Raw genomic sequence first — 23,519 nt, 5'->3', positions numbered from 1 at the left:
AGGCGTCCATAGGTCATGTGCTGTATTCACAGCATTAATCATCGCACGGCCAGAAGGGATCACAGGGAGCATGACTATAGCTGTATGTCATGCATCTTACACCTCCCTCCTCTCAACACCTACCAGCAGAGGTCAGCGTTCACATATATACCTCCCCGCCACAGGAAAGGGGGACATACCAACAGTACGACACAGTGTTGGTTGATCCACTTGAACTACCCCTCCAGCTCAAACATGCAGTATCATCAGTATATCACCTTAAAATATGTCCTGTTGCGTTGACCAGTCATGGTGGTGGTATGGTATATCGCATGACAATGCACTGAGAAAAGAAATCTGAAGAATGTGCTAATGAAGTCCTACCAACACATTGAGGTTGTGGTGTTAGTCAGAGCTTTGAGCCCTGAGATTACAATATGTCCCAATACAGTGAGGGATTCTAACGTTTTGGGAATAGGCCCAGAAACCCCAGGAACCTTAAGAGGGAAGGAAGCCGTTAAATTATAAACCGTTGACTTCACTCTTCTGAATTATTAGCCTTATTGGAACAGCATGTTGTACTGGACGATCTGAGGGATGCTGGGAGTGATGCAATTGGCCAACGTTGTTCCAAGCTGTTGGAGTGAACGAGATTTGTGGGCGTCCGATACAAATTGCATTGTGAAACAGGCGACGATGAGGCAATTGAAAAACACTAATACGGCTAATGGCACCGAAGGCATCACAGATTGGAGTCTGGACCAAGTCAAAGACTGGCACCAATACACACATCTGAAGCTTTCGAGGACTATGTGTGAGTGTGTGTGTGTGTGTGTGTGTGTGTGTGTGTGCATGCGTGTGTGTGTGTGTTTGGAAGGGGGATGCAGGAAGGCATTTACTAACGTATTCTATGAGGAAACAGGCTTGGCGCTACGGTAATGAATATAGAACTGGGGCTTTTGGTTTTGGTGGTTGTACCAGGTCCAGATCTAAATGGAGGGTTTACTGGGCGACCCTGAGCTGTTTGAGGTGTGGTCTGCCATGGTGCTAGGCCCTGCTTAGTATCACACACGTCTGGAGGCTCCGTCACCCTTTTCTGAGAACTGAGGGGGACCCTCACGCTATCCGTAGCCCCAACAGGCACCATTATAGAAGATGATCTCACTCCTGCTGTCTATGACCATTAAATTGACAGAAAATGGCCACCTTACAGCACTGCCATTTTCTCGGCCTTTATTTGTGATCACTATCAGTACAGAGACAGAGATGAGAAGTATTTTCAATTTTGATCAAAGCTCTCAAATTTATCCAACTTAAAATATCACCTGCATTTGTCTTTCTAACACGTGAAGAGGAAAGAAATGTCTGGATTTCTCAAGCTGTCATTAGTGGTTGGATTCAAAATCAGTCACCCATTCATTTTCTAACAAAACCCCCCTCCCATTCATTTTCTAACATTTTCATATACGTTTATTGAATTTCCTTCAGAATAAGACCAGCCCTGTATTTACACTATGTTATTGACAGGAATACAACATAATAAGAGCAAAGCTAAGTATTATAATGATAGATATCATACTTTATACACATTCTATACTTAATGTATCTAATAATATCTAATTAACATCACAACACTTTCAGTCACAATTCCTGGGAAGAGAAAATATACAGTATATTCAAGTGCATCCCCAAACACCATCACACTCAACACCTCGACAGACTGTGTAAGAAATGTAAAACATGCTAAAAGAAAATGTAAAAATCCCCAAATTGAATTGAATTAATAAATATCTATATCTATATCTATATATACAGTAGGAGATATTTTTCATGTGAACATACATTCATTTGTAATACAAATATCACTGTATAACTATTCGGTTTGATGGGAACTTTGAGAAATGTGTTCCCAAAATGCCCAGGTTGTCAAGTTGAGTGCTTTTCTTTTCTTTTCTTCTTTTCCTCTTCATAAACTCAACTACAGAGAGCAAAGAGACAACGTTTAGTACCTCGCGGCGCCATATATCAACGGCATCCTTTTCATGTCGGCGTACAGTATTATAGTACAGTATTATACTGACAATGGGCATAAATCTTTTGTTTGAAATTCGAAGTGAAACAAGTAGCCTTGACTAGTTTCCTAATATAGTCGTGTACACTGTCCAAACATATTCATCTCAGGACTTTTTATTATAAATGTCCAACTTTATTGTGATACATACAGTATATGCAATTCATTTTATGAAAATATATGTATCTAACTTATATCTGCAATGATCTTGTATAACCAAATTGTGTTAAGGATTATACTATTAATTGCATAATTGCATTGTATAGCAGTTGTAATACATTAAATGTGTAATCTTTAATTCATTGTGTGAAACCAATTTTACACACAAAGTAATATCATGTATAATTGTTGTTTAATACTATGTTATTTAAAGTAATTTATTATTTCATTAAATATTATACAATTATGGACAAGAGACAGCAGACATATTCAATATGTTTTTGAAACTAAAACTCAATAGCCAATAAGACATAGAGAACAGTCTGGCTCTTTAACAGGGTATATGGCCGCATAAGAGTCTAATTTTAAATGACAACCATGGGTACACTCCCTATATTTCAATTAATTTATTCACTAGTGATGTCAAACATATAAATGTGTCAGGCATATAACTCTAGATTTACACCAGACATAATATACATTGGTGTATCCTGATTCAAAGTCCCAAAGCCGAATGCAATAAACCCTTTGTGTTTCATGAATACTCAAGAACCTTTAAAAATTATATATTATATATAATTATAACACTTTTTAATGCACATATTTGGACCGTTCAAGGGCTCGTATTTTTTCCGGCTACAGCACAACAATAAACTTTGAGGCAGTAAATCAACCAGAAAAGTGAAGTCTCACAAGAAATAACTGATAGTTAGACATTAACATCGAGGGAACGCTCGAACGTTTACCACCAATTCTACTATATTCTATAATCAATGGCTGATGTATTTCCGTAAAGGTAATGTTGAGTAAAGTCAAGACAAAAACAAACATCCTCTAAACACCACAATAGTATCTTTAAAAAATCTTTCAATTATTTCAAATCCCCCAGGTTTCAAACGACTCGGGACTTTCTTGTACATACTGTACATGCAATTTAGGGTCTCTTTTTTATTTGGGGTATAAATCCTTTTGAAGTGTATTATAGCTCTAAATGAATCCATCATTATCTACATAGGCCTATACAGTATAATCTCAGTGTGACTGTGTCCTCACTTCTGCCGCCTCCCCTCCCGTCCCCCCCCCGCCCCCCCCACCCCTTCATCTTTCCCTCCTGTCCACCCTGCCTCTGACTGACAGGCACAGGTTTGGTGGGGCGAGCAGCAGGTCTACCTAATGTCTACAGCACTATGCCACCCCGGCCTCATGCTGCTTGTCACGGCTGAAACCTCATCAAACACTCCTTAAATCTGAGCCATGGTCCCCAGTCAGCGCAGAAAATCTGGGGGGATCGCCCCTCTGCCTTACACCCTCACACCCCCAACGGCGGGTGAGATATTGCCTCATAGCACGGCGGCTCCCAGCACGCGAGGGGCAACAAGAGCAGGATTCACTAAGACACCCTTCGCCACAGGGCACCACCGCTGAGAGAATGCCAAGAGAGTGAAACCACATGTGTACTAATACCAGAGGAAAGGCTGAATAAACAGATATCTTTCCTATCCTGCTAATAGCCTTAATTTGGAAGGAAAACAGTAAAGCGTTCACACTCACCTAAGGAGTCATGGAGACGGTACTGCTGCTGCCTTGGAAGGGCACGGTAGGAGTGGGAGAGTGATAGCGCCCAAGTTACAGCCTGCCTCCTCTTGCTATCTGCTAAAGTCATTTTCTCCCAAAGTGGAATTAATTTCCTTTCTCAGGCAGGCCCCATACATGTGGCACAGCCCTCTGTAGTCTCTGCTGCCCTGATGTATGCACTGACCACGGTGTCTGAGACTTAGCTGTCCATCAGTTGAACAGGGTCCGTGAATGAAGAATTTTATTTCATTCATGATTTAATTTGCTATCTGTATTTTCTAATTCCATAATCAAACACTATTGGGTCTGTTAATTTGTATGCATTTAATACAATATTTTTGCAACCATTTTCAAACTGTTTGAAATCTATTTTAGAACACAAGAAATAAAGGGACCTTGAAACGGTATACCCAGTTTTTGTTCTAATTTATGGCATTTTATTTAATTAATTTAATTTGAACAGAAATACGTAAAGCAAAGCCATTAGTGATAACTTTTTACTTCAGGAGTGAGCCCTTGTTGACAACGTAATACCAGACAACGTAATACCAGACAACGAAATGCAGTTTAGCATCTAACCAGAAGTGCAAATATACTGTATATACAGAATACTCATGGTACTTCCCATTTCACCTCACTGAGAATCTATAGTGTACATAAAGTACCTTACTGTATCAACTAAGGCTTCCTATCAACACAAATATACTATATTATACTATAGATACATTATCATTAGCCCACCTCTAAATATTATATTGAATCTTCATATTTTCATACTGGGGTGATGGAGTGAAACAGGAAAGGTAAACAGAGCATTTATATAGCAAGAAGCTCTCATAGCAACAAGTGCCCATACCTGACTAACCACCACAAGAGCAACCAAGGTGGGAACACAAACACAACAGGGCTATCCTCTCACCCCAAGACCCTATCTCCTGTCTGTTCATAATGTCAGACCCCCTGAACTGATGGGACTGTTTTCTTAGCACAGACACACACACAAAAGAAAGAAAACGAAATTAATGGGACACCAGGGGTCAGATAGCCATGAGTCCAAAATAAATTGCCTTCTTTTCTAAGGCTCAGCCATTTTAATAGTGCAGATTTATTGTGCCGTGCTTTTTGGAGGGCGATCATATGCATGTGGTCAGTAGTGCGCAGTCTGTGACCCAGCCTCCCTCTCACGTTACAGCCTATTTATAACATCCCCTCTGCCGGTTCCTCTCGTACTGCAGTTCCTAGGAACCACCTTCCCTTCCACAAGGCTCTCGACTCCAGTCTCTTCCTGACATCTGAGAGTCTCTCCTGCAGCCTATCCAGGGCACACTGTTCATCCTGCAACAGCCTGGCAACTGCCCGCGTGCTCAGGATTACCACAAGAGCCCCCTTTGAACACACACATACATACTCAGTGTTTTTCTTTTTTTTTGTCGTTTATTAAGGAGCCACAAGTCGGTTCAGCTCAGGAAAAGTAGTGGATCTTGGAATTTTTTTGGGGGGGTGTTGGTTTTTATTACCTCCTTTTCTTCACTTTTTGGTTGCATTTACTTTTTGGTACCTTTCTTTCTTTTCTCACCTCACCTCCCCCCCCCTCCTCCTCCTCCTCCCTTCTCACCTTTCTGGAGGGTTGTGTGTTTGTATGAGATGGATCACACTCTCTTTGGCTGCCTGCGCAGCCCACATGCCACCGCGCAGGCCCTGCACCCTGCCTTCACCCAGTCTCCCCTGACTCTCCACGGACGCTCGGACCACGTCTCCTACCCTGACCTGGCCTCCAACTCCTCCTCCCCTTCGGCCTGCATCATCTCTGGCTACCCGGGCGACGAGGGACTGTTCGGTGGGCAGCACCACCATCATCGTGGGCACCACCAGCAGCAGCATCACCACCCTCCTCAGCACCAGGTCGGCTGGCACATTCCGCAGATGCCCTCACCCGGCAGCGCCAGCTCCCGCCACAATCTCTGCCACCCCCACTCCCACTCGGCCCAGGACAGTGCCCCTGCACCCCCAGACCTTGGCCCTCCTGGCGGGCCCAGTATGTGTGCCAGCACCCCCAGTCTGGGGGGCAGCACCGCCACCGGGGCCTCCTGCACGCCAGCAGACTTTGGGAGACAGACGCTGTCGCCTGCTGAGGCGGAAAAGAGGAATGTCAAGAGGAAAAGTGACAGCTCAGGTAAGGTTATGGGAAACGTTCGCTTCTGAGTTGTTGTTTTTTTTCCTTTTAGGCTGCATGTAAACATCGATGGAATACACACAGATAATATACTAATCGACAACCGAATCAGCTTGATATCATTTGATGCCTTTAACTTATATAATAACTTTATTATGCCTTTAACTTTGAAATATATTCATGCAGTAGAAATTCTATTTCTTGAATACCCAGTATTCACTTATCTTAAATAAGTATAACTTAAAACAAAGTTAACTTTTTAGATACTTACAATTTGAATTTGAGTTGATTTCAATACCTTCATAACCCTTCACAGTTATTTGTGAGTCATTCACAGAGACAGTTCAGACCTTCATAACCCTTCACAGTTATTTGTAAGTCATTCACAGAGACAGTTATTTGTAAGTCATTCACAGAGACAGTTATTTGTAAGTCATTCACAGAGACAGTTATTTGTAAGTCATTCACAGAGACAGTTATTTGTGAGTCATTCACAGAGACAGTTATTTGTAAGTCATTCACAGAGACAGTTATTTGTGAGTCATTCACAGAGACAGTTATTTGTAAGTCATTCACAGAGACAGTTCGGGTGTGTTTCATGCCTCACTGACAGAGAACGTGGTATAATATTGTCTCAAAAGAAGTTTGTAGTCGTTGGCTAACACGAACAGAGGCAATTACAGGAGGTTGACTAAAGCCAAGGGTAAAGGCCAGACTATAACTCTGTGTGGGCATTTGACTGCTGGCATGTTTTGGTTTAAATACCATCTGTTTCATTTCTATGCATTTTAGAGGGCAGAAAATGAGGCGGACTGTAAAAAATTAATGTCATGGATTGTAAAAGACTACACGGCCACCTCAAATGACACTAAACACCAGGAATTATTTAGGCTTTTCATACTGTGGAGCACTTTTTTAAGTATTGCTCTTGAAGTTGTCATTTCAAACAATTGAGCTGACTAAAAGATTTATTCAAAAAGAAAGGTAGGAAATTAAATAGAAAAAATCTAAGGTTACATTCAATTGAAAGCAGTCATATGACACTGTAGAAACGTCCAATACCGTTTGCTACTGATGAGGTTTATGGCATCTTTAGGATGTGTTCTAATGTTAATCATTGTTGTGAATCTTATCTGTTCCATTTCAAACATCCAGAGAAAGAACAATACCTGTTCTAAAGTTGTTACAAATAACTATAAATTAAACGTTGCAAAAATATACGGCGGACATCTTTATATCGTTTTTTTGTTCTGTACTTTCCGTCAATTACATTGTGATAACGTTGTTGAGGTAATAATAATGTGTTATAATAATACAAAGGTATATACACCTTATATAATGAATACTTCTTATTGATAATGTATGTCAAATTAGTGACTTATTTTGTAGATACAGGTGTCATGACCTTGGGTTTTAGAACCATTGACCATTTCAAGTACTTGCATATTAACTTATCAGGAATTTACCACCTTGATAGTTTAAAACATATCTAGAAATACCACTAGTACAAATGGTACTGTACACTATAAAATCATTTTAACTAGGGCATAGTTATAGAGGTATTTTTTATTTTTTATTTTTTTTACAATAGAATCAATCACATTACTACTAGATTCAAACCGTATTGATACTCAGTCCATTTGAAGCATATTGCAACATAGCAAACTAGAGATTTTGTTGGCAGCAACATTATATAGTATAAGTTGGAGTTATCAGTTTTCCGTGGAAAGTGTGCCAGCTGCCTTCCCGGTGGAATGTCGGCCCTAGGGGCTGCGCCTGGACCTCTGTCCGTTTAAATGGCCTCGTTGTACGTCACCTGGCTGTGGGTGTGTGCACACCACTTTGACATTGACTGATATTTCCCAATGTGATTAAAAATCCACACAGGATGCTGTTGTCTACTTCAGATATGTATCCCCCCTCCCCTGACAGCTGAGTCATTCATCCTTTTGATTTTGCAACATTTTTACATAAAGGGACTTAACCAACTTAAGGACTCATGTCACATACTGTATATAGACCCCAGGGGACTATACATAAAATACAAATGAAAAGAAAGGAGGGGAAAAAAAGAAAAACTTCATCAAATACTTTTCAAAGTGTTGCAGGGTTTGAATTGTGTAATTTCCAATGCACACATGTCATAGCAATGCTTCTGTATTGCCATACTAACCCCTCCTATTCACACATTTAAAACTCCATCCTCTATTTCCTTTTCTCCTTTGTCAAATAATTTGGATTCTAACACTTGGCCCCCAAGGTCCAATTCCCTAGTTACAATTGCGTTTTCATTACGTGTGCCTTACATTCTCTTCTCCAATCATGGTGATTATCGAGGGTAGTTAGCTTACTGATTCAATCAGCTGTCCAAATATCACAGTGTAGCAAATAAGATGCGATAGCCCTGATTTGGTTTCACCATCTGGACGACAAACCTAAGTAATAGGCTGTGAAACTTAACACTAGATACGAAAACAATAACAAAACACCAGAGCTTATTTCTATGCAAACCATTTTGGAGAAGTATCAGAGAAGGACCTTTGACCTTTGTTGGTGTGATTGTTTCCTCGCGGTAGACGACAAGGTACGCTAACACGTGATTAGCTGACCAGCTGGTATTTGGGTGTCTGGTTTCTGTGAAACCTGTTCTTTTTAAGTGGTCCAGCTGGAGGGGGTCTATATGCCCTTCAGTGTCACCTGGTCTACTTTACTAAGTTGTATATTTGAGTATGAAAGATGAGGGAGTGGGCATTCTTTAAGAGTTTGTGGATCATTAGTGTGGAAAGTTGCAAGGTGATTAAATCCTATTTTGTTAATGTGGACATAACTGTCATTTTTGAATGTTGTTGATAGCATGGAAAAGCAGGGGACCTTGCGGATAAGGGGCTGATATGGGGGGTCATATTGGCCGTAAACTGACAAGTTATAATGTACATGATTTCAATTGATCTGTCATTATAGTATTTCGATTTTAAAGTGATAGTCTATAAAATGCCATGAATAAATTGCCCAGATGAAATTCCTAAAAATAATATAATTATTATATTGAAACTATGATGTCATCAATATACAGCACATTATCGTTGTTGTCCTATGAACAGAATCATCATTTTATTTTCTAGTTCTTTCCTCCAGCGTAAACTGGGACACTGACACTATTTCAGAGAGGGTTTCTCCTGATCTGGGTTCAGTTCATTTGGGAACCCTAAAACTACCCCTGTCTGGGCGCTGTGTTTGTCTCCTGTTATGCCCCTTTTTTGTGGAGAGATGAAAGTTACTGCAGGGACCTAATTGCTGTGGTGTAGTGGCTGGGTCGTAAAACCTTCTACTCATTTTAACTCTGGGTCTGCGCTGGTCTCAAGCAGCTGGCTATGTTATTCTTTATTCTTACACAATGTCTGTGTTTACCAGAGAGTAAATACATCTAAGGGTCTGTTTTAATCAGGCCTACCCTGTGCCAGACACTGAAGGCCTGCTCTAGTGAAATTACAGAGGGGAGATGGGAGGTCAACGGCGAAAGGACATTTTGCTATACATCATGCAATGATGTTTTTTTTTTTTACTTTACCACAGTGGTTATTGTGAATTTACTGTGGTAATACAGTATCTACATTGACTGGACAAGTCTGTATTATACTGTGTCTACTTTACATAATTTAGCATTAGCTGAACTTTTGTGACCTTAGCATCGACTTTAGCATACATTTGACTGAATTATAATACTATTGCATTACAAATCCACCAATTGCAAGACTTGGCCTCACTGAGCAAGAAATGTATGAGAAAAAAAATAATCTAAGAAAGCTTTTCTGTGAGAAAATGTTTAAAAAAGAGAAGACTTAAAAAAAAAAAAAAAATAGCAGTGAGAAAAGAGTTTCTCCGACTGTCTCTCGTGACGTGGCCAAGAGAAAGAGACTCCCACGACTGGTGGATCTGGCTCTGTATACCAGAGGCCTATTTACAGTTTGGCTTGAGACGGCCTGCTGGATTAACACACACTACAGAACAGGACCGCAGATGAATTATCATGCAATCGCTGTTTGCTTGAAGTTCAATGCGCAACTGAAGCGTATCCAAAGGCAAACCACGAGGTCTGGTCACAATAGGAAAGTTTGGGAACCAAATTAACAAATCATGTTTTCTTCGGAAAGCCGGGGGAAAACAAGCATATAATAACTTTCCCTGAAACTGAGACAAAGTGGGAATGACATGTTGGTGTTTAATTTGATACTTCAGCTATACAAACACATCCTTTTAGTAATAAAACCATTTCCAACCATCCCTTCAGTGACTCAGTAGGTGGTAGTTCAACTTGTTTATTGTTGTTGTCAGTCATGCTGGTTATCTATGGACACGTATGTGCTCAATCCATGATTGTCTAATCCCAGAGGTCAAGGCCGGGCTGATATACTGTACCACTGTACAATACTGCTCATGCACTATTCTAAAAATGCTCACATGACAATATCACTTGCCCATTCCCAGAATGAAAGTTAAACAATATTGAACAAAACCAATCTGAATTGGAGAAAGAAAAAAAATCTATAACTCCATTGCAAATTGTTGTGAGTTGGCAGCTTGTTAGTCATAAAGAGGAGACGCTTATAAAATGTTGAGGTAAATAAACCAAGGAAACATATTTTTACACATCCTGCAGCGCTGTTTCGTTCCATATTAAAACTACGAGGGTAGCAGCAGATTCCATCAACAGTAAGTCAAATTAACTCCACATTGGAAAGTGGAAGAGCCAGTCTATTGTGTGAGAATACAGCTGCCAGAAACAGGCACATGTGTAGACGCCCCTGGGTCCTTCCAGCCACTTACAGTGTACATAAACAATGCAGATACAATAAAAAGTGATTGGCAGCTCCTATTGTTTCTCTTACCTGACTCTTCCCCCCCCCCCCCACCCCTGTATTTCAGTCTCTGGCCTGCACCTGCCTTTAAACACTCATTTTATCATTATTTTTCTTTGAATATAAATCTCCCTGACTGGAAGAAAAATGTGTGTGGTGTTTGATTTCAGAGTCCCAAGACGGGAATTACAAGTCAGATGTGAGCAGCAAACCCAGGAAGGAGAGGACGGCCTTCACAAAGGAGCAGATCCGAGAGCTGGAGGCCGAGTTCGCCCATCACAACTATCTGACGAGGCTGAGACGCTACGAAATAGCGGTCAACCTCGATCTCACAGAGAGACAAGTATGTCGCTATATACCCCTCCTTCTTCTCCCTCTATCCCCCTTGGGTAGAGACATGTTGGTCCTATATTAACACAGTAATGCTGTGTGGGGGAAACAAAGACCTGCCTCAGACAGGGAAGAGGCCCTGAGAGCTACTGTGTTTTCCTAACTTTGGGGCTGTGTGCTATTGTGCTCCAGCTGTGGCCGTCAAGAGGGACTATCACATTCCAGATGTTCCTGTCTATTCTTTGAGTCGGGCCACAGTCAAGTCATGGAGACAGGCATAGGAAGCGCTGTCGAGCAAGTCACTTCCTCTTTCTCCCTGCTATTACAAATTAGCCTCCGAGCGGAGGCGGGCTGCTATTAAAGCAGTCGCATTAAATAAATAACTGAAGACAAATTGGAGGGAAGGAAACATCATACCGTGTGTTGTTCTGTGACACCATTTTGGAAGCTATATGTCATGTTTATATGATATCTTGCCAAAGATAGTTTGTGGGCGGACACAGTGAGGATTAAATGAATGCAAGACATTCCTGAATAGTATAGAGGTGAATTTGTATTTTTCTTGACTTCAGTGCTTGTCAATTTGCCCAAACTAAAATGCTATTAAATTCCCAAAAGAGCTTAAACTGAGATGAAAAATACAGTATGATGCCCACTCTTCAAATAGTGAGGGACAGATCCTAACGTGAGCTACTAACTTTGATTTCTTCATACATCATGCATTGCATTCTATGGGAGATAGTAACAGAGTAGTAAGTATTTGTCACTGAGTGCCAACAGTAACCTACTACAATAATCTATTACAATACCTTATCAGCCCTCAATAAATCTCCTGTGATCCCACACACAAGTCACTCAAACAGGCCTCTATTAAATCACATATGAACATATGAACAAAGATGACCATTTTGGGGTTGCAGCACAGCCCATCTAAATTACAGTCATAATAATAACCAACCTTTTCTTGACCTTTAAGTCTAATTCTAAAAACAAAATGTATTTCAGTGTTTTGAGCAAATTAAGCCACTGATGACAGAATTAGTAGACATAACACGTACAGTAGCTCTGTAAAAACAACCCCAGCTCCACACAGGGAAAAGTGCAAGCCTAGCAGATGTATTTTAAGGTTGGTCCACTAACAGAAATGACAGTAAGAAAAGTTGAACCACAGCCCTTCAACCTGATAGGGATCTTAAAACTATAACACCTGACACTGCTAATGGAAGAATTTATGGCTGATCAAAATAAACCTTTTCACTTTATTTTTCTTCGAGTGATAGCCTATACAAAATCAGAAATGTGTGTTTCATAATGAAATAAAGTATAAAAGCTGCAGCATGGCCTTATATGTACAGTGTGTGTGTGTGTGTGTGTGTGTGTGTGTGTGTGTGTGTGTGTGTGTGTGTGTGTGTGTGTGCACTGTGCAGGTGTGCCATACAGTCACTCACATTCTCCTCTGACCTGGACGAGAAAAAAAAGAGATCCATAACTGCATTTAAAGAATCTGACGTGATCCATCAGCACGGCATCCGTTGCTAATGTTTAAGACAAACGTTTATGTGGTCAGATGACTTCCAGGCCATGTGACCCGGACACCCTACAGCATGACACTCCCCAAAATAAACCGACCCAAGGGGGTCTCTAGAGGGAGCCTAATCCTGAACCACCGTGTCGTCAGTCACTGTGCCGACAGTCGCAGTGACTCCAGACATCGTCCGTGTAAACCTTTTTAAGCAACAGCTTAATCATCGTTCTGCGAGACGTTAATACTAGAAGAGTTGTCGAGTAAGGGAAAGGAGGGTTGAGCTTGATGCTCGAGAGCAGATGGCATGGTACTTCAGCACATTATCGCTGCTATGCGATGGATAGCTGCCAAACCTTTACAGCAGCTATCAGGTGCTAGGGTTATAGTTTTCCCAATATTCAGGACTATAATAGATTGTATATTTTCCTCTTCTCAACTACACACACACACACACCACATTACAGCCCCTAATGCCAGACTTATCTACCCATACGTTTTTTTTTGATTGGGGCCAATCCCACTCTCTCTTATTTTTCTTGATTTTAATTGGATAGGGAAAGTGAAGGAGGGGAGGGTAGGTCAGCAAGACATAGGCCGGATTCGAACCCATGCCAACATGGGCATAATGTATCTATGGTGCTATACTGGACCACCCCAGGCCACAGAATGACCGAAGTTGACCTAGCTAACTGTTCTCTGTTGTTTTCTTCAGGTAAAGGTTTGGTTTCAGAACAGAAGGATGAAGTGGAAACGAGTGAAAGGAGGCCAACAGGGGGCGGTAACGAGAGAAAAAGAACTGGTGAATGTGAAAAAAGGGACATTACTGCCTTCAGAGTTCTCCGGCATAGTGGCGCTCCATCACTCCACAGACTCCCTAGCCAACGAGGACAGTCACGACAGCGACCTGAGTTCCGAGCACGCTCACTTATGATGCACCGAAGGCCTCGCCTCCTCAAAGTAGGCCCCGCCTCCTCAAAGTAGGCCCCGCCTCCTCTCTCAGGAATGTCCTTAAAAGGACTGCTGTTAGCTGATTCGTCATCATCATTGGCAGAGTAAAACTATGCTAAATACATGTGTACCGATGTACAAATGAATGACATGATGAGTTGTGTTACTTGATCAAAGAAGATTCATTTACAGGACATTGGTTAAGCAAAAACACCAATACATTTCAGGATCTGAAAATATGATGCGGAAATATGTAATTGCCAACAGTCGTTTTTCATTCAGCTTTCATTGATTTCTTTGAGAAATACCAATGTCCAATACCAATGAACATTAAATAAGACTAATTCTGAAAAGCTTCTTCAACTGTAAATTGTGTGCTTGAAAGCAGAATTTCTATGCCTAGGACACATTTCCAATTTGGTCGAATTGTTGTTAACATTCCGTCTTATGTGTCTTGCATCAAAATGGGGCAGGTTTATGCTTTGATTTGCACTGTTGAACACTTCCCTTAATTGGTTTCTACTGTATGTAATGTAAATTGCGATGTAATCGAATTATTGATTAAATCAATTGTGCAGGAGAATCAAATTTGCTCAGCTAATATATACTCTGTAAATACAGCTCAGTATTTTTTTTCTTACCATTGTTCTAGCAATAACTTCTTATACACACTATTCAACTCGCACAGTAATAAACATTTTCTGATGGTTCTTAATTGACATTTTTCTACCTGAATGGTATTTGTAAACAAACCTGACATGAAAATTGTATGAACCAAGCTTCTGAATGCTTTCTCAGATCAAATAAAGTTGAAACAGAGGTAAATGGAATTAATGTTGGTTGCGTAACTTCCCTATGCCCCCCATCCATATGAATCCTGGGTAATAGATGCTTATACTGTGAACTGAGCTGACATGAATTAAACATTATGCAGAGTGGAGAAAGCTGTTGATGGGGTGCATGCTAAATTCACCTTTTCCTCAGGGCAGGGTCAGGACTTCTGCCAAAACTCCATAAGAGAACCTGCAAAAGTATCATATTCTATTTCAAAATCATGTTGAAGACTTGATCTCTTCTTTCACCACAATGTGAGTGTGCATTCTAATTTCGGTGCTTTGGAGACTAAGGCTTTTCAACAACAGTAGGCCTAATGTTTTTTTCCCAGAGAAATGTAGTCTGTGAAAGTTGATGCTACGGGGGAAAGTTTTTTTTTTTTTCTTTTAAAGCAATATGAAACACTCACAGTAAATATGATGAACAGTACGTAGGCTACTGGCTTTTAGATAACATTACCGATTCAGTTACAGTAGCAGAATGCAGAATGCCTAATGACTTGTGTCCTCTCAACCGAAGCCACGAATCTGCCACCAGTCACGTTCTCACGTAGGCCAGGCTATAATATATTGGCTGTTAACGCGGGTCATCTGCTGTGAACTTGACGCCTTTACTCGCACAGACTGAGTTGGTCAACGACAAGTGAAGACCCGATCACGTCCGATTTGAATTCTTGCATGACACTCCTCACAAAATAGCCCCCCCAAAACATAGGCTATCCCCGTCGTATAAGAAAAGGAGACGCTTGCGGAGGTGGATTCTTCGGATCCTTCATTTAAACCTCTGCCTACCTTTGGCGGGTGATTGGGCGCACGCGGGACAATTTGATTTAACGCGAAGTCTAGTGTGGTAGACCAAGATCACCGAAAACAAACAACGTGTCATCGTTTACCTTGCTCTTTCTGCATCTGCTTTGCCAATCTGCGTTGTTCAATATCCCAGCAAACACAGTACTGTAACAAACCTGTATAAGGCCCGTTAGCAGCTCTGTGGTTAGCGCGGCCGGTTGGTTATTGGTTCAAGACCCGCTTGGGGCGAGTTACTCTCCCAGTCCCGTTTGCTACAATAGGCTACGTAACCGCAACCTTGGCTGTGCAAATGCATACACAAATCGATATAAATCTGCAGGCTATATAAATCCCGTGTTAAATTCATATCATAGGCAACATTATAACCACATAGCCTATTGGGCATGCAGCACGCAGCAGCGACCTGACACAGTGTCTTTAATGATTTAAAATGTTAGGCCCTGTTCTCTATTTGGGCGTGCACTTTCTTCCACCTTGGCCTTCCACCTATTTTCCAACTAATGCTCAGTCCGACTGGCCGATATCCATTTATTATTTCACAAGATATGTATCCTATAGGCTATGTGTTTCAGCAGATACGCCTAGCCTATGCTCCTAAAGCAGTACGGCCGTTAATACGAGTCTATTGTGTGATTATAAAGTGTGGCGTCGTTGACTAATACATGCATCAACATCTAATCGAAGACTAGGCATAGTTTATTTAAATAACACACAGGAACATGAAAATACCAACACTAAAGAAGGCGGATCCATGATAATAACCACTGACTGTGACAGAAGTCGGACATATGACATGTGTGACATATTCCAGGTTGTTCCAATATTGCGTATACACAGTGGCGGACTCAGGCTGTTTGAAGGGCAGGGGCGAAAAGAAAAAAAGGGCACCTACTGCACAACATGGGACCCCATCAGTGCACATGGTCAAGGTTAAACCATTGGAAGGGCAGCCAATAGGGAACATCCTCTAATGTTGCCACTCAAAAGGGCACTTTTGCAACTCAAAAGGGCACTTAAGAGAGATGTTTTTCAACCGTTGGGGCACCAGGAGGGGCGGTCGCCCCCCCTGCCCCCCCTGCCCCCCCTAGATTCCGCCAGTGCGTATGCACTAAGCTACTGCCTGAGCAAACGGCGAGTGACCTATGGTCCTATTCATTGACTGTGCATTGACTGTAATGAATATGACCTCGAGTCCAAAAGGCGTTTCATAAGAACTACCAGGGTAGTTAAAAGTGTGAACTCATCGTCACCGTTACTCCGTGGCACATTGTTGAGGCGCAATGGCGCAAGTCATGGACCAAGAGTCTATCTCCATCGGTGTCCGTTCCCTGTTTTACCTGGTGACACCGAACGAGTCCTCATTCCAACACGTGGAGGATGTCCCGCAATACGTGGAACAGGTGAGTTTGGATTAGTTATTTATCCAGTGTTTCCAAGTGGAGTGCTTTCACTGTGACTCGATGTGTTCACAAAAGTATTCCCTCTGCAATACCTTTGTAAAAAATAATAGTAATGTGGCAACCTTGTTTGTTTGTTTATTTAGCACACAAGAAATTGTGCAAGGAGGGAACGAAGCCCAGAAGGCTTGTACAGAGTTCCACTCCACGTCAATATCAATGTTTCAAATAAAAATCTGCATGCTACATTTGTTTAGTTTTCATAATTTGACTGTACTCGCTTTGGATAACAGCGTCTGCTAAATGGGAAACGTGTCCATGTAAAGAGTAGAAGTGGGAGGCGCAGCGCCCTATCCACTCATAGGCATCTGGTTGTCAACAGTTGACAAATGAAGAGCTAAGCTCCAAAGGTCATAATGCAGACACCATCTAGTTCACTCATCAACAACCGCCTGACACTTACAATTAATTCTAGGAGTTGTCCACCTGCATGTGTGAGCAAGTAGTCCAGGGGGTGTTCCATCAACGTCGCTAAAGGAAAATCTAGGCTTATTTCGTTAAGTCTCGCGAGACTCTTAAAAAGATCCAGGCATATCTTGATAGATCTCGCGAGACTTGTCAAAATAAGCCTAGATTTTCCTTTAGCGACGTTGATGGAATACTAGTCACTTGTCTTAATTGTTGTCATGTCGTCACTGTGTCATGACTCTCTTCAACAGAGCACCAGTGTTGCCTTTTATTGTGCCAAGTGCATGATAAAGGTTTAGCAGCTTAAAATCAACACATGTTTGTTATTTGAGGTATAAAGCCCACATTTTAATAGACATCTATAAACACATGAATAGAGAAAAAAAACAATTACCCAAACAGCAGGAGTCCTAAGTGCCCTAATCCTGCACCCAAACACACTGCAATGAAAACAACCTTATTTACTGTTGTTATTGAGATTTATGGGATGTTTTCATGGGTGTGTCGAGCCTGTTTGTGATTCAATGCTGTTTATTGTTTGGGTGATGTGTGTGTCATAGTCTGTCATCTCTCTGTATGCGACTGTACAAAGTCATATGTAGGGAATTGTGTCAAAACACTTGACTACAATGGGTCCTGTTAAATTCTTTAAATTGTCAGATTCTAGGCTTTCGTAATGCTCTTGTTTAGAGCATGACTGATGAGAGCAGGTAGTTACCCAGTTATCAGTTGTGTGCAGATGAGGGTTGTCCACAGGCACTTTCTGACCCTGTAGGTGACCTGTGGACGCTCTAAATACTTGGTGTTGTTTTCCTTCCACCCTAAAAGTTGTGGCTAACATCACTCATCCACAACCTGATAAAAAAATAGCCCTATTTGGGAAAATGTTAACATTGTAACAATATTTAACTCCAAAAACAGGGATTTTTATAGGCTACCATTAAATACTCTGTCGACAATATTCCAACCATCCCAAAAGCATATTAGGCCTACAGCCTCAATAATACGTATTTTCATTTGTCCTTTCATTCTGAAGACAATGCCACACATAATAAACGCTGCGGTTGTGAAGGTCAAAGATGCATAAGAAAAGTTAAGAGGAATTCTTAAACAACCCATCCCTTCATCTGCCTTTTCACGTGGCATGAGAACTGCATCGCGGAATAATTCTTGTCCCGGAGTGGAAAGCTGTCAAGAACACTGGGCTGACGAGGTAAAACAATACTCTAGACATGAGAAAAAAGATGGAATGCGCAGGCCGGTCTCCAAAATGATAATCTCTCGCTCGGTGGGTTTGGAGAGAAAGTGCTTGTTCTCCAGGCCCATTTGTTAGCTGCGAGTCAGAGTCAGTCCTCTGCCAGATGTTGGAGTGTTGCGTGTGATAGCAGGTCCCTTGTGGTCCTCTCACCACAGAGCACAATCTCACAATCACACACACACACACACACACACACACACACACACACACACACACACACGCACATGCACACACTCCCTATTCCACCTGCAGAGCTACTCCTTGTGGTCTTATCACGCCTCACATTCCACACTGAACCTTCCAAGGGCGCGGTCACAGCCGGGTCTGGGTTTCAGTGACCAGGTCAACCAGAGGAGTGCTGTGGTTATTAGTGAAGACTAGCCAACAGGTCCAACATCAGATCAGATCACAATCAGAATTGCTCTTATTACATCCCAATGTACAAAGTACAAAAGTAAAATTCTTCAACATTGGCATTGCAGCAAGATACAAAATCACAATAATAGAATAAAATAAAACAATGAATGAATGAATGATCTTTATTGTCATTGTAACAGGTACAACGAAATTTAAATGCAAGCCCTAGGTGCTAACAATCAAACACTAGGGGGGATATAAATAGGGGGATAAGTGATCGGTGGGAATCTGTAATAAGTAGAGTAAACACGTAAAGTAAGTAGTAATAAAGTAATAAAAAAGTAATAAAGTGATAAAGTGATGGTAGGCATACTACAGTGGTAGAATATGCTGTTTAGGTCACGATTATAATATGATGGAAATATTTTTAGTCACCCCTAGTAATTTGGTCCAGTTTAACATACCTCTCACACAGTTTTTTTGCATAACTAGATTAGTCATTAGTCATTAGTAATAATCCTCTAATGAAGTCTTACAGTAAAGACGGTGAAGCATGTGTTGTTTGCAAAATATGCTCACATAAGCTGACCAGTCATCTGGTATAACAAGATCAATAGTTCCTCCCCATATTCGCTTTGAGTCTTAAAACGGTTATTCTCCTCCGGAGGCTGAAATGAATCCCCTGGGGGAGATGAAATGTGACCTGTGTAGCTTCACCATAGAGCTGTGCGAGGGAAACACCATGCATCATAAGACATGAAAGCACTTTTCTTTCTTTCTTTTTTTTCTTCTTTCTTTTTTTTTTTTTTTTACAGTACATCCACTTGTTCATATTCCAAGTCAAACATTCAAAGTTACTATAAGAGTTAAAAGCAACACCAGACATAAAACCAGTGTGTTTTCACGGAGCTTTAGAGTGTTGATTCATATTTTTGCGCTCTTTGCCGCACAGGCCACTCCTTTTTTTATAGGCATGGTGGTTCTGGAGTTGGTGGTGGGCTGGCTGAGGAATCTCCCACTTGTCACCATCAGCGATGGACTCACCTCTGTGTCAGCTGGTATGGTCTCAAGACTCCCATCGTGAGTAAAGTCACTGTGGTTATAGATACTTCTGCTGTAGACCTCTAGTATCTCTATGAAAGCCTGTTTAGCCTGTTTAATTGTAATTGCACAAGTGCAGCACTCATGTACTCAGCACTATGTATATGTCAGGTAAACTGTCAGGTTAGATTAGATTCGATTAGACTTTATTTATAGTTGGTGAATAAACTAGGTTTATAGTTTAGGTGCAGGTGAATCTAACTGCACCTAAACTATAAAACTAGGCTTATGTACGGGGCGGCTGTGGCGGCTGTGGCGCAGGAGGTAGAGCTGCCGTCTAATGATCGCAAGGTTGGCAGATCGGCGGTTCGAGTCCCGGCTGGCCACATGTCGAAGAGTCCTTGGGCAAGACACTGAACTCCAAATTGCTCCCAGAGAGCGGGCCAGCGCCTTGCATGGTAGCTTGCCGCCATTGGTGTGTGAATGGGTGAATGAGAGGCTGTTGTAAAGCGCTTTGGATAAAGGCGCTATAAGTGCAGTCCATTTTACATACATTTACTTAATGTATGGCAGACTAGCCTTTTTTAAATGTAAGATTAGGATGTATGTAATGGTACTGTACCTGGATGCTACAATGCTACACCTTAAAATGCAGGAGGGAGAGATTTTCATTACTGAATAGAACACATCTTATAGAACACCTCTTTTTCTCGATTTTCTTGCATCTCCGAAATATAGAACTGAAGTAACTAGAATGTATTTCCCCCAGGTTGTTTATGAGAAGTTTGGAGGTGACCAGTTACATCTATGTGTGGAACCACTTCCGTATCCTGGAGCTGCCCTGGGACTCTGCCTGGACCTGGTGGTTGGCCTTCTTAGCAGTGGACTTTGGCTATTACTGGGTCCACCGCTGCGCCCACGGTGAGGCCCTTCAGTCATTCAATAAGTTAACCAGACAGATAAGATAGCCAGACTGTGTTTACCACCTCAAATTAATTAATTTATACCCAGCCAAATCCATGTTTAGAGGTAGCTAGCTAACATTACATTGATCATACTCGTAAGACTTTTCACTTTAAAAAAAATGCCAGTCGAGAGAGGACGCTGGCGTTGCTTGTTTTCGCCGCTTCTCTGCCCGAAATCTAGATATACTTTCACTATACAGAGGAGATTGTCCTACAAAGACACTAAGATTTTGATTTAGTAATCTAAAAATGAATTAGACCCCTATACTTTCTTTTATTTATTCATAAAAACTGAGGTAGAGGCGTCAATGTTTTAGATTGCCTGAATAACTAAAAACAGCTTTTATTGATTTTTTTATTGAAGTCATAATTTAACCTCTAAATTATTGCATAAGCTATAACAAGATGTTTGAAATGCTAATGCTGATTTAGTTGCAATGCCCATAGGGAGGAACTATGATGATAATGCACACATCATTTTTGCTGTATTCAGAAGAGGAAGCAATTATTTGTGAGTTACGTCCAGATGGTTTTGAACTGACCAGATGTGAGAGGTTGTGATCTCTTGAGACATCTTGTCCTACCTGGGGCTTCATAGGAGAACACTGCAAATAGTGATGGCTCAATAGCAGCAGGAAGCTGGACTTTTACCAAAGAATGTTTCAGACTTTATGCAGGCAGCCTGTAGAACCCTGAGATCTGAAACTATCTTGGCTTTTCGCCACTAAGTTGCTAAGTTTGTATCTAAGAAAGAAAATACTGAAATAACGTTGTTTAAAAAAAAGAAGAAGACATAACTTGGTTACATGACAGGGACTGCCTGATTATCATTCGGAACAGTGCATTTGCCTACTGAATACAGATAGGTCGTTTTATTGTTTTTTTAAGTGGAACATCAAACTACACATGTCTGGTCCAAATACTTTTGGTAGACGGCTGCCACTGTGTTGATATTGGAATCCGGGTAAACAGAAGCTGTGTTTTTGAAGGTGGAAAGCCAAATGTATTCTGTGACAGAAAATTACCCAGCAAAACCATTGGCTCTTGCCATCCTTGCCCAAGCTGTCGTTGCTCAACAAATGTCCATAAAACATACAAACAAACTTCCCAACTATGTTTATTATTCTAAAAGGCAGTTTGTGAACCTGGGTTAAGTAAGTTTTTATTACGTTTTTAAGGGTTGTTGACCCTTTCCACTTAGGGTAAGTGTGTTTTGACTGATAGGTTAAATGCATTTCCACCCCAATTTTGACCTATTTTATCTTTATTTACCAAGTCAATATGGAAATGCATCTCTTTATAATAGTATTTACTCAACCCTAGATTAGATTTGATACCATAATGAAGTGCTTCCATCTGTCATTCTATCCATTGTTTGAAAATTGCATAAGCAATTTGTACATTATCTTTTAGGTTTATTTCATCAGATTTTTTATTTTGGAAGTGTGGTATGATTTTATGTCTCGAAAAACGTTCCACTTACGTTCATTTCCTCCTCCGTCCTTTTGACTTGTTATTATGGAACATTGTGGGGTCACAGATAATTGTCTGGTGCTCCAGCCATGACCGCTGAACTCTCAGGATATAAGCTTTTCCCCTTGTTACCAGAGGGAACTCTCTCCCTGACCACAGGACAGGGCAGACACGGTCCTCACTCTTCACTCTGGTGGAGTGAGGTCATCTCGGTCAACCAGACTTTGACCTCTGGTTCATTCCAAAGTAATGTTTGACCATCGCGTCCAGTGTTCTAATGTGAGTTGGTTGTTGTCTGACCAGGTCAGTGCCAAGAGGTGAAAGGGGAATGTTGAATGTTTTTGTTGTGTACCATGCTCAGAAAGAGTACTGCCATGTGATACTTTAGGCCATTATTCTTGTATTACCCACATATAAAGAGTCAATCTGTGCATCTAAGTCTAATTTTATATTTTCCAGGGATTTTTCCCTCTAATATAATATCACGTTATTGCATGGCACAAAACAGTTTTATACCCCATTTCTGCATCAATGGAGCATGGGAAAAATGTATCTACAATCCTATTCTGTCAAAGCATATGAGCTATAAATCTTAATACCGTGTTAAAACTGAAATTACAATAGAAAGCTGTGAAAAAGGGCAACAGTGACATCCTCCATTGGGAAATATGAGTCCTAATTAGTGGCACTGTAAAATATGAATTTGGGTTTGAAAGGTTTTACCACCATTTCATAGTTTCCCCTCATGTCCTCCACTTGAAAGGACAGTTCCATTCTAATTGAATGGAAAAGTGCTTTGAAAGTGAAAAGGCGGCCCTCTCTTTTGCCGACTCTGTCTTTATTGAGAAGACATTACTTGCCCCTACTCTGGCCAGCCAATGAGCTCTTGGGGATTGCGACTGGAGAGCAGATTATTTAGAATAATAAGGAATAAGTCATAATAATGAATTATAATTATAAGGAATCAGTTAGCCTATATTTCAAATGAGTTGTGCTGCATGCCTATGGTCCTACACTATGTCTTGGTGCAGTGTGCACAGACATGCAGTAACTGTGGCTAAAGGCTGCTAAATGACCACCAGTGTCTGATAGCTGTGTACTGTAAATGTTTGAATGCCCTCCACTACATACACATTAGGTCAATCAGGAAGTGACCATTCATAACAGTCTCTGTTCCTGTCTCACCACTGTTGCACTTTCCTTTTTTTATTTTGATCATTTTGGTCTTCCATGGCGTCGAGCCTATAGTATGACCTGCCGATGTGATGCTTCGCCCTGTTAATGCTCCGTCTTCTTTTCAA

General features: G+C 41.1%; 2 protein-coding genes across 2 annotated transcripts in view; both read left to right on the top strand.

The window, feature by feature from the left end:
- Positions 1 to 5,428: 5,428 nt before the first annotated feature.
- Positions 5,429 to 13,599, top strand: meox2a (mesenchyme homeobox 2a; the record flags this gene model as incomplete). The annotated part of the gene is made up of 3 exons (XM_080540168.1): positions 5,429 to 5,957; positions 10,984 to 11,156; positions 13,381 to 13,599. 3 exons carry the CDS (start codon positions 5,429 to 5,431, stop codon positions 13,597 to 13,599), a joined length of 921 nt encoding a protein of 306 aa, XP_080396294.1.
- Positions 13,600 to 16,437: 2,838 nt separating this feature from the next.
- Positions 16,438 to 23,519, top strand: part of agmo (alkylglycerol monooxygenase) — a 33,558-nt gene continuing 26,476 nt past the window's right edge. The window contains exons 1-3 of the mRNA XM_080540605.1: positions 16,438 to 16,659; positions 19,692 to 19,819; positions 20,550 to 20,701. Of these exons, the coding sequence (XP_080396731.1) occupies positions 16,540 to 16,659; positions 19,692 to 19,819; positions 20,550 to 20,701 (400 nt within the window). The 5' untranslated portion in view covers positions 16,438 to 16,539. The remainder of the gene's footprint in view (positions 16,660 to 19,691; positions 19,820 to 20,549; positions 20,702 to 23,519) is intronic.

This window comes from Nansenia antarctica (assembly GCF_963989245.1).
Source record: "Nansenia antarctica genome assembly, chromosome: 10".
NCBI lineage: Eukaryota > Metazoa > Chordata > Actinopteri > Argentiniformes > Microstomatidae > Nansenia > Nansenia antarctica.
Note: the sequence above shows the minus strand (reverse complement) of the source record. Positions and strands in the feature narration are given on the sequence as shown.